The sequence below is a fragment of the Cavia porcellus genome, unplaced genomic scaffold (genome assembly GCF_034190915.1).
Source record: "Cavia porcellus strain 051 isolate PalLab524CR breed Dunkin Hartley unplaced genomic scaffold, mCavPor4.1 scaffold_9, whole genome shotgun sequence".
Classification (NCBI taxonomy): Eukaryota; Metazoa; Chordata; class Mammalia; order Rodentia; family Caviidae; genus Cavia; species Cavia porcellus.
The window spans coordinates 65,510,159-65,522,500 of NW_026947492.1; the positions used below are offsets into that span (position 1 = coordinate 65,510,159).

Sequence of the window (12,342 nt, forward strand, 5' to 3'; positions counted from 1 at the left end):
AAAAATCCAGTATGGGTATTCTATTTGATGTGCATTGAGAAAAGTCAGTTATGAGTATTATTATGGTAATGCATATCATCATGCACTTAACAATCAGAATTTCCAGTTAATAGGATTGCTGTGGCTTTTCTATAGATTTCCTCCCAAAGACTCATGTAGTCACAGCTGGGGCTGTTAGGAGGCAGTAGAATCCAGGGTGTGTATGTGGATTGAGAGGGTATGATAACTAAGTAAGTCCACTAATTGCTTGACCACTGTTTGTGTGGGGATCATGGGAAGGCTTACCCTGGGTATGGATGGGACCATCCAACAGAATTGTAGCTCAGATAGAATAAAAGGGAAAGAGAAAGCATGCAAGATCAGTGCTGGATGCTTCAGCCTGCCTTGTCAAAGACTGCTTCTCCTCTGCCATGTCTTCTGCCACTCAACCCATGGCATCTCACATTATCTGGAGCCAGGGTAATATGGAAGGAAACATCTGTTAACTGTGAAATGTTGTTCCTGTTTCAATTTGTGTATGCCTGGTATTTGTTTCAAGCAATGAGGAAGTAACTAAGACAAACATATTCTAAGACATTAACTGATGATTTAAAACATTTAGGAACAGCATTTTTTAACTAAAATCAACATCATAATATAGGAATATTGAGGTACTTCTTAATTTATATACTGAGTATTACAATGTCTTGTGATTTTAGTCATTTGGTATATAATAGCAGTAATTCTTTTGGATGATAATATTGCATTTTTCTGAGATGTAATAACATACAAATTTTATTTTATACATAAGGATCAATCCTTTACAAATTAATACATAATGAGTATACTGTTAACTGTTTGAAATATACAGTTCAAAAATTTTTAAAGAAAAAGATTTTTATTGTACTATAACCAAATTATCAGACCTTTAAACAAAGGCTACTATACTCTTGACAAAATTTGTACTGTGTTTAGTGGACTGTATGCTAAGATGTGAGAACCCTCCATGACACTGACCAAATACTCACTGTAGAATACATGGAACTGACCAATCTGTTTCATTTCTATACCCACTGAGTGCTCAAAAAGTAAAATTTCTCCTTAGGGTAACAAAAAGGAAGTAGTTGACAATCCATCGCATGCAAGTCTTCTGCAACAAGGCCTAAGAGCAAAATCTTGTTGTACTCCACCACAAGGCAATACACTTGAGCATGGAGCTTTGACATACATCAGTGTGAAGCACAATACACTTCTATAAACAGGTCCAAGTCATCTGTAACAACTCACCGAAGATTTCAGCAACTCTGGAGTTAGGTAACCCTGTAGTGTTGAGAAACGTGGCCACATAGAATTCAATGTAAATCTGGACTTTTGATGTCCTCTTGTGGTACCATAGTGCAAATATTCACAGGCTGTGACCATCAGAATAGAACTGTATTCTTTCAATTAATGAATGCTATTGGATGCTAACAAGCATCATGAACATGCAGTGAACTACGACCTCACTTAAAGAGCATAATGAAGTGACAAAATCTGATCTTAGGGTGACTCTCAGAGAATTCAAACTCTCTGAAAAGTCAAATAACAATTTAAAGACCATCAATAGGCATTAAGAAAGAACAGTGAATTGAAAATTAATAGACATTTAGAAGCAATTTGAGAAATCAAATGCCAATTCTCAAGTGAAAACTCCACTTAGAAAAATTAAATTTGTGAATAAAGGGAGATATTAACAGACTAGAGAAAACAGATGAAAGAACTATCAGAATGATTAAGAATGGAGAATGATTAAGGGATGATTAAGAAAGGAGAAATCTTAAAGGAATTTGAAGAAATTATTACATGAGAAATTATTTACATTATTAATTTCAAGAGGGACTTAAAATTTCAAAGGAATAGAAAGCTTATTTTAAAAAAGTGATAAAAAAATTTCCCAAGCTTAGAGAAACACAAATAACAAGGCACAGTCCATCAAAGGCCAGATAAATTCAACTGGATGAAATCTACTTCGAGACATAAACACATTCGCCACGTTTGGGGATCAATAGATAATTCTCAAGGTTACAAAAGAAAAATAAGAAACCAATAACGCCTAACTGTATCGTAAGTTTTCTGAAAACATGGTTCTCACTAGAAACTTTATAGGCCATAAAAGATTTCTGGATGATATTCTCATATTACTGAGGATAAAATACAAAGAAATATCATTTCCAAATAAATCCCTTCTGATAATGAATCCTGTGTCCAGTAAACCTGAGCAAATATAACTCTATGAAGCCTACCCTACAAAAATGCTAATAGATATTCAAAAGAAAGAGATCTTCATTAGTAAAACGAAACTACCACTTGGAATACAATTCAATGGAAAGTATAAACACATAGGCTCAGAATGCTTTTAAGTTAACATGGGGTATGAACTAGCCATTTTTCAGTATGAACAACATGAGAAAAATAATGCTGGCTAAATAAATATATTATTAAAAACATTGTACATTAGGACATCATGATTTTAACTGTGTGGAGAAATGGAAGCTGAGTGGAAGACATTTATTAATATTTTCTTTTTCTTCAATTATTTGTTCCTTTTCGTGTCTTTATGATCAATGCTAAGTTGCTCTCATTTTAAAATAGATTGCTGCAATCAAAAATTGCTTGAAAGCTACATGGTAACCAGAGTCAAAATTCCACAACACACCAAACAAAAATCTTAAGGAAGAAGATAATACATGGAACTTAAAGTTATACATTTTATTAGAAAGTCTGAGAGGAGAAATAAAGCCATCCTGATAATATTAAAAAGTAAGTATCCAAATTATTGTAGTAAGACCTTACCAAAAAGAGATGTGTTGAATATAAGTGGATTAAATGTTTCAAATAAGAAACTAAGTAAACATAAAAATCCCAAGACCTAACATAGCATTTTTTTTTTTTACAAGAAACTTACTTTACTTTTCACGATGGACATAACTGAAGGGAAGGAATTGAATTAGACATTACCTGCAAATGGAATCCAAAGAAGGGGGAGCAGTCCTATTTTGATCAGAAAAAATACTTGAGTTTAAAGCAAAAACATAATGAAAGAGACAAAGGAGGTCCATATGTATGATAGGTGATTCAGTTACATAAAGAAATGTTGTAAAGCTACATACCCTGAATACCTAAAGGGCAATACTGATTGCCCTAAAGGGAGATATAAACTCCAAAAGCAAGAGTCACAGAATTTAACAGCCCTCAGAGATAAACATCATCTGACAGAAAATCTAAAACAACAGAAATAAGCTCCAATTTGACTAACATATCCTATTTCAGATCTATCAGCCATTGTGTTTTGCAGCTGCAGAATGCACATTTTTCCAGCAGCATGAATGATCTCAGCAGGGACCACTGGAAGGTCGCAAATCAAATCATTACCTATATAAAATATTGAAATTATACCACTTTTCTTTTCTGATCCTAATTCAGTGAAACAAAAAAAAAATCAATAACCAAAATTTGAAAACTATTCAATTACATAAATATCAAATAAGTTACTTGAGAAAAAACAATGAATTAAAGAATAAATTAAGAAGAAAACTAAAAAATACTTTAAACAAGTGATAATGAAAGCACAATGAGCCAAAACTTAGTCATACTGCAAAAGCAGTACAAAGAGGAAAGTTTATGCCAAGCATTGCTGACATAAAGCTACACCAAACAAAAACAGATCTAATAAACAACCTCTCAATGTATCACAAAAAAATTAAAAAAAGAACAAATGAAATTCCAATTTTACCAGAAGGAAATACATAATAAAGATCAATGCAGAAGTAAATGAAATGAAGACCAAAAGCAATAGAAAATATCATGCCATCCTCAAATGTGCATTTGAAAAAAATAGTTTAAAAGGTCATTGGAATCAGTAAGATTTAGGAAGAGTCAAGACAATATATATGTGCAGTGTTCAGGTGAAAGCTTCACTGTCATACTACAATTAAAGTGTCAATGGAAACTCTTATCAGGACTCCAAAACAGTATTGCAAAGAGAAGAGTACCTGATGCCATTCCCTCTCTCCCTAGATTTGAAGCTACCAGGAAGATAGAAAGTGAGGAACTGTATTGTAGTCAAGGAATAAGCACTTCAAACACAGGATTCTCTGGATTCTTATTTTCTCTCAGTATCTTCTACTGACCAAGTTAACCCAGAGGGCCAGAATGAATGTTGACACAGTCCATTGCATTCAGACACAAAGCAGGATAGACACAAAATAATCTCAAGCATGCTTTTATCCCTGATATCATTCTGGTTTTCAGATTGTACTGTGCCATTTGTTGTGACCTAGGTCATGTTCTTCATACAATGTTAAAGTGTAGACATTTGATCATCACCTCTTCATCTCGTGTGACATTCAGGATTGAACTTGTAACCTTAGGATGATGGAGAATTTGGGAGCAGAGAAAAGTGCAATTGCTGTATATCACCTTCTACTGTACAGCTCACAAATATACACACCTGATGTGTAAAAATGCACACCAGCATGGACTACTAACAACATTCCAGGAAAGTTGGGGTCCTCGATCATAGCAAATTTAGATGATGTCAATGTCATTTGAATTTCGATTAGAATAATTAAAATGCAAAGAAATTCACAATGTATTCAAAGTCAGGGCAGAAACACGAAGAAATCATTTTGTGCTATTTTTAGAAAGTGAAGCAGAAAGATTGAGATTTGAAAATTTTACTTATGATAAGGAATTGTCATTCCACTTTACATATTATTTTTGAAGATAACACAGTTTTTACAGGAATTTTTTCCCTCTTTTGAGTTAGTTAATTACCTATGTAGCCACTTACTGATAGAATGCATTAAACACAATTACACTTGAAGATTAGTAAACTAAGACACTTGACATTTTGAATAACTGGTCCATGTGCTAAATGGAGGTGATATTATAGTTTAAACTATCAACCTGCTTAAAGGATTTTTATGAATTAGTAGTCCACATACTGACCTTTTGCATGACATAACTATTCAACAGGGGTTTAGAGTTAAATATTACAAAAAATGTATATGAATTTAATTCATTGAAAAATCTTCTGTGTTTAATTGGATCGTGTTTACTTAATTTACCTATTTGAGATCTATATAACAGTGAGAAAAATGTCACATGAAGGAGTCAAAAGATTCATGTGCTAACTTTGATGTTATTGTGAATTTTATGATTTGGAGGAAAGATAAGTAATTTACCCTTATTTTTGAAGTATTACTAAATAAAACTTCTCTTTGTTTATAGTCTATATGCTTCTCCAAAGTTAAAGTTCTTAATAAGACTCACTCATAGGCTACACCACATTAAACGTTCTATGCTGCCCTCCTATAATATGGATGCAAACCAGTACCTCATCTCATATTGCATGAATTCATCCTTTCAGGACAGGAGGCAATAAACATTTGACAATTCCCGAAGCATTCCTTCCTGTATATTCCTAAGTGTAATGTGGCACTACAGTCTTGACTTGGGGGACAGAGGACTTTGGGAAAGGCTGTTATTGAAAATTTTACAGGGACAGGGTTACAGTCAGTGTCTTGCATTTATCTGAGGGAATTATATCTCTAAGGATTCAGGAAGATATATTAACTCATCCAGCTTGCATTGAGGACTAGAACATTCATTAATGACATGAGGAACCATTCTATCATGTATGTAAGACTTGGGGGAACACTTATGAGGGAGGACATAAGAAAACACAAGAAACAAAAGAGAGGAGGGCAGCCACTACAAATGTGAAAAGAACCCAAAGAGTGGCTCTGGGAAGGAGCAGCACTCATCTAAATTCAAGACATAATCTTCATCAAAATATCTTTGCTGTTGACCTTCAATCTTGTAAATTCCAACTTCAAGTTAGACTTCTCACACAGGACTTGAAATGTGGTTGACTCTAGGGCAAGTGATCTTTCTCCATAGTGTGTTACATAAAATAGAGGACCATTTTCAGTCACACAAAAGCAGTAGTTTAAAAATGAGATTTGAATTTCAACAAACAACAAAAATCTCTTCCAATTCCAAGTATCAGTGCTTTTAATATGACGGTGCAGAAATATCAACCTCACTTTGAATATCAAGTAGACTTTCTAGTTTAGGCACAAACTGTACAAATACCTCATCCTGTTCTAGAGCATGCTGGAAGAGATAAGGTAGATATATGCAGGTAGATATATTTGATATGTATTATCAGGAAAAATAAGAGTTGGATAATCACATCTAGCATTTTTACACTGTAATATTTATAGAACAATATATAAGATAGATAATTATACTACTAATCTCTATTAGTTCAACAAAATGGTTTGTTTTTTACCGTTGGATCACTTTTTTCATGCCTATATTTTGTAATTGGAGCAACTACTGTGAGGATAACAACACTAATATATTAATCATTGTGAGTTCTGATCATTGTTTCTACTCTTTTCATTTTAGAATAAAGAAGTTTAAGTAATTCATGATTATATTATATAAATATATGCCTCTCTCTCTGTCTCTCTGTCTCTCTCTCTCTCTCTCTCTCTCTTCTCTCTCTTTCTCTCTCTATATATGCAGGTAGTTCAAAATAACTAATGTGGCTGGTCAGATTCCTAGCTCCCTGAAGTAGCAAGAATCTGACTGTTTAGGTAAAAGTGCACTCTCTATCCTGGACTTACTTCTTTCATAATTCTACCGAGTAGAATAGGAAGCACAGAGGTGGGACTATCCCGATTATCAGAGTAATCCTGGAGGAAAGGAAAAGATTCCTAACCAATTCATGTCTCTGTCTCTGCTGTGACTTTGCTGAATGAAACTGAGAAGGAAATGGCTATTCTTGTCACACGGCATCCTAGGTACACTTCTGTGAATCACCCACTCCTATTGTTTTTCTGCATTTCTCTCCAGATCCTGGGCATTTCTGCTGCCCTTTCATGCATGTTAAAAATTGGTGCAGTCTTCATTGCCATTGTTAGCTGCCACGATCATGCTCATCATCATCACCACCACCATCATTTTTACACCGTACATATAATGATTATTTTAAGTGTTTTTCCTACAGTAAATGACTTTTCTGCTTTCTTTTACTTTTAATTGATATTTTAATGTCATATCACAAAAATAATATTTGATGTGTTAAATATGCTAGTTTCACTAATTTGTTCACTGTAAAATACTTTTCATTTCCAGCATGAGTCTTTCAAATTGTTATTAGGTTCAACTGATCAAGAAGGCAACTTTACTGTAGACTAAAATATCATTTGTTTACAGTTAAAAAGCTACTTATGGGTATAGCTCAGTGGCGCAGTTCCTGCTTGGAAAGCTTAAAGTCCTGAATTTGATTTCTGATTTTAAAAAAAAAGTTCCTAAACATTGAAAATATAATATTGTATAATTTTAGGTGGATGTAATTGTAGCATAAGAAAGAATGCTAACAAGAAATTTGATGGCCAGTCCTCTTCTTAAAGCCTCTATTAAGCTTTAAAATAGCTAGACTTGAATCAAGGTGGGGGCCTTCTGGTAAGGTAAAAATCCAGCTTGCAGTTAAATATTTCCCCTTCATGCCAGTGAGAGGCAAAGATTCCAGGATTAGAGAAAAGGCAAGATCTAAGCAGAGAGGAGGAAAGAGATAAATTTTCAAGTTATGATGACATTTGAGAAAATTGAACATAAGCATTAAAAATATGGAAAAGAACTAGAAATTAAAATACTGAAAGTTATAAGAAGTAAAAATAAAGAAAGGGATGAGGCACGTAATCTTACCATCAGAGCACTGAGTTTTGACTGAGGGAGCTAGCAGGGCTGTGTGCATCAGGCCATACAACAGGTAAGTAGATTTCATGACAGCATGAAAAAGGCTTAAGGAGTTTTCACAGCACAGAAATAAACTAGTTTATTTACTTTTTGGAGTGACTTCCATGGGTTGGAAATTAACCTGTAAACATTCAAGTGAGCATGCATGCTTGGAAAACGCTGCACAAGCTGAATGTTAAGGGACTGCCCAGCTTTCTTGCTTCAGAGATGTTTCTCTTGACCATAGAATGAGTGGGGGAAATATTTTTCATGTTTGATCTCTATACAGTGTCAGTGTCAGATGCTGATAGGCTAATTCTGACACTCATTATTGTATTACGTCGTTTCTTTATTTATAAATTCCTATTCTATATTTCTGTGTGTCTACCATTTTGATATCCTTTTTTCTTTTGATGGACAGAGCTATTCTCTAAACAGGTTTTTGGGTATGGAATGTAACAGGAAGACATTTCTTAATTTATAAAACTACTAGAGTTGCTTCAATGTTCTTTAAATTATATATTTTGTTTAAAGATTCTCTTTTTAAATTTATTACTTCAGCAAAGTCTATCTTAAACTTTAATTAGCTTTTGGAATTAGAAGATTAAAGCAAAGTAATAATAGAGTTGATTGTCAGAAACAATCCATGCCTGTGACACAAATTATACAATAGGAGGTAGATGAGTATGAAAATGAGAGATGTAGTCTACTTTTTTCTTGAATTCTGTAAATGTGATTTTCATGTTATTCTAATTCCTAAAAGAAAATGTTCAGCTGTGATCAATAAGTGAACTAATTTAAATCGCTAGAGGAGACATTAAAAAGGGCCAATATCAATGCAGTACCTGTGCGTAAGAACACTTCTAATAAAATTAAAAATTAAAGTTTGAATGTGTGTGTGTGTGTGTGTGTGTGTGTGTGTGTGTGTGTGTGTGTGTATCCCTGTGCTGGTAATCTTTGAATAGTCATCCATGTTTAGAGGGGATGTTGAATGAATTTGCATATGGGAGGCAGGAGTGCAGGTCCTGGTTAGTATAGATGGATAACTGACAACTACCAGCCATGAAATAAATACAGAAAAAAAAAAATAAAAGAAATGTTGATATGGATTAAGAATCTAAAGGTAAACACTAAAGATTTTTTTTTCTTTTTTTTATAGTGTGTTTTTAATATGTGAAGATTACATTTACCATTGGAAGTTTGTAGGTCTACATAAGATGTTTTATTTTATTTATTTATTTTTTATCAGTATGAGGGCTCGGACTCACAACTGCCTGCCTGCAAGGCAGGCGCTTATGCCTCTGAGCTAAAACCGCAGACCCCCATGATGTTTTAATTCTTTCTCTCTCCTTCCCTTTCCCCTTGCTACCACCCTATTTACATTCTGTCCCTTCTTATGTACAAATCTCTTTTTCAGTTTTTTGAATTCCACTTTAATTTTTTTTTTCTTTCTGGTTCTCTTTTTTCCCTAAAATGTCACCATTCCCACTTGAAAAGCTTCTCCCTACTTCTTAACAGTTATCTTTTTATCCTGTTCTTTTCATGCTGCAGGTTTTGGATTTATCAAATCTTCTCTCTGGTGTGTGACAGTGGAATTGGACTGTGGTTGAATGCTCATCTTCATGACAACCTCAAATGCCAGCAGCACCCTGTCCTCCACATTTTATCTCACAGGTATTCCTGGCTATGAAGAATTTCACCACTGGATTTCCATCCCCTTCTGTCTCCTCTACCTTGTTGGAATAACGGGCAACTGCACCATCCTGCATGTCATCCGGACAGACCCCAGGCTGCATGAGCCCATGTACTACTTCCTGGCCATGCTTTCTCTCACTGACATTGGAATGTCCCTGCCCCCGATGATAACACTTTTCAGGGTGCTCTGGTCCATTTCTAGGGAGATTCAGTTCAATATCTGTGTGGTCCAAATGTTTGTGATTCACACTTTCTCCCTCACTGAATCATCTGTGCTCTTGGCCATGGCCCTGGACCGATATGTAGCTATCTGTCACCCACTGCGATATGCTACCATTCTCACCCCAAAGCTGATCATCAAGATTGGGGTTGCAGCCCTGCTCAGGAGCGCTATTTCACTAATTCCAGTTATGGTTCGCTTAGCTTTCTTTACCTTCTGCCATTCCCATGTCCTTTCTCATTCCTATTGTTTGCACCAGGACATAATCCAACTTGCCTGTGCTGATACTAAATTTAACGTTATATATGGTTTGGTTTTTATTATTCTGCTTTGGGGCCTGGATGCTCTGGGCATTTTAGTATCTTATGCTTTCATCTTTCATTCTGTGTTAAGAATTTCATCCCATGAGGGGAGACTGAAGGCACTCAACACGTGTGCCTCCCACATCTGTGCTGTGCTCATTCTGTATGTGCCTATGATAGGGTTATCACTTGTTCATCGTTTTGCCAAGCATTCGTCCCCGCTTGTCCACATTTTCATGGCTCATATCTACTTAATGGTGCCACCAGTGCTCAACCCAATCATCTATAGTGTGAAAACTAAGCAGATCCGCCAAGCAGTCCTCCAGCTATTACTTCGCCCCACAATTAGTTCTGTTGGAATATAGGAATGTCCTGAAGAAATAATAATTATATCACTACTACTGATGATAACCTATGATCAAATCTCTGCTGTAAGTGGAAGAATAGTTAGAAAAGAGTCCTTAACAGACAGACACAGAGCCAAAGGAGCTTCCTTGAATTTTGTGTCGACTAAGACAAAGTAACTTGATTTCATGTGTGTTTCCTAATATCTCTGTAGGCTTGAGTGCATTATGGATGAATATGCGGGAAATCGTTTTCATTTATTTTCTCCCACTTTTATGTTCAAACTTTTGTCAGTATCTGTAAAGTTTTATTTGAACATTAAAATGTATATTTGCTATATATTTTCATACATCTGTTGCTTCTTTGTTTTTTTTTTTTTTTTTTTTTTTTTTGTATTGGGGACTGAACTCATGACCTTGAACTTACCACAAAAGCACTTGAGCCCCTGGACTAAATCCCAGGCCCTGTTTTGGTTTCCCGACATATTGTAATATTTAATATGGGTTATTATGCTTTTTACTGTACAATTATTGTTTTTGTATACGTGTTTTTTGCTTTTTAATGATGCCTTTTTATTTTTGTATAAATCCGTATTTTGACTAAAAATAAACATGATGAAGCCCCATCTTGCATCACCACTACCTTTTCAACTTTGATATTCGGATTCTCTCCTTGCATGAGGAAAGTTTCTCCATGGATATGATAAGCAAACTCATTTTTTTGTTTTGTTTTGTTCTATTTAATTCATACTTTAGGAATAATTGCATTCTTATAAAAACAGCAAGGCTATATTTTTTAAACATCCAGATATCAGTGTAAATGTATTAGCTATAAACAATTGATTAAATATATAGCCATCTATATTATCTAAACCACAGATGTTAATAGGAAAACTGTAGTTTACTGACATATATGACAAATAAATATATACACAGGAAACACATAGCTCATATAGAGTCTTGTACTGGAGGTTGGACTCATAACCTCATGCTTGCCACATAAGACCTTTCTTTGTTGAGCTAAAACCTCAGCCTGTAAATGTTTTTTGAAAGTAGAAATCTTTTTTATTTTTAGATGTTTTCTGTCCATCAGTACATGTTTACAATTTAAAGTGCATACATGCCTCGTAGGGATTTGGTAGATAGAGATAACACACTGTATTTTTGTTTTATCCTTCCTTTACTTCTCCCTTTCCACTGTTCCTCTCTCTTGGTCACTTGGTCACCTTCTCTTTCACAAAAGGTCTATCTCTCTATTTTCTATAACCTATGTTTCATTTTGCTTTTCTCTTCCAGCCCTGAAATTACGTATACATGCCTTGTATTGCATTCTTTTTGATGTTAATGGAAAAAAATGAATTCATTTACAGTGGCTCAAAGAATTAAATAGAAAGAAAAGAATAACATAAAATGCTTTACAGTTCTAATATTTGCAGATGTATTAACAAAAAGACATGAGTTTTCACATTGTTTTTCTAATGATTTGGCAAGACCTGCAAGAATTTGCTCTTTGCTTGTTGAAGAAGTGCTACTGAATGTATAAATGATTCTGTAATAAATCAACCATAAATACATGAGAATTAGTTTGCATTTATAGTTTTAAATCCTAGAGCTATTACAAGACTTTACTACCTGATTAAGGTGTGATCTATTTGTCTAAAATCTATACAGGTATGGTATTTCATTGTTCCTGATGTAGTAGTGAGACTGAGATCTAAATTATTCTCCAATATCATAGAATTTTCTTTTAGATCTGTCTAGAGAATAGACATACAAGAGGTATGTATATTACCAAAAAGAAATTTCCATTTCTGTCTCTGACCTCCCATCAAAGGGAGCAGACCCTTTGGAAAAGCTGCAATCTTAGGAAAAAATATACCATCTCAGTCTGCACTACAGCTCATCTATTCCAGAGAGCAAGCTGAGTACGCTGGGTTACATTAGTTAGTTATGGCAGAATTACTCAGTTGATCCCAGCCAGAGAAAAGTGGCAACTAGGTGACACTACATC

The 12,342-nt window shown here is 34.6% G+C and overlaps 1 protein-coding gene across 1 annotated transcript; it reads left to right on the forward strand.

Moving 5' to 3' along the window:
- The first annotated feature begins 9,392 nt into the window (after positions 1 to 9,392).
- On the forward strand, positions 9,393 to 10,352 carry LOC100732814 (olfactory receptor 51G1-like). Its single transcript, XM_003465377.2, has one exon. It carries the CDS (start codon positions 9,393 to 9,395, stop codon positions 10,350 to 10,352), a length of 960 nt encoding a protein of 319 aa, XP_003465425.2.
- The last annotated feature ends 1,990 nt before the right edge of the window (positions 10,353 to 12,342 follow it).

Coding starts and splice junctions, on each gene's coding strand:
- LOC100732814 (XM_003465377.2), top strand. CDS start 9,393: ATGACAACCTCAAATGCCAGCAGCACCCTGTCCTCCACATTTTATCTC.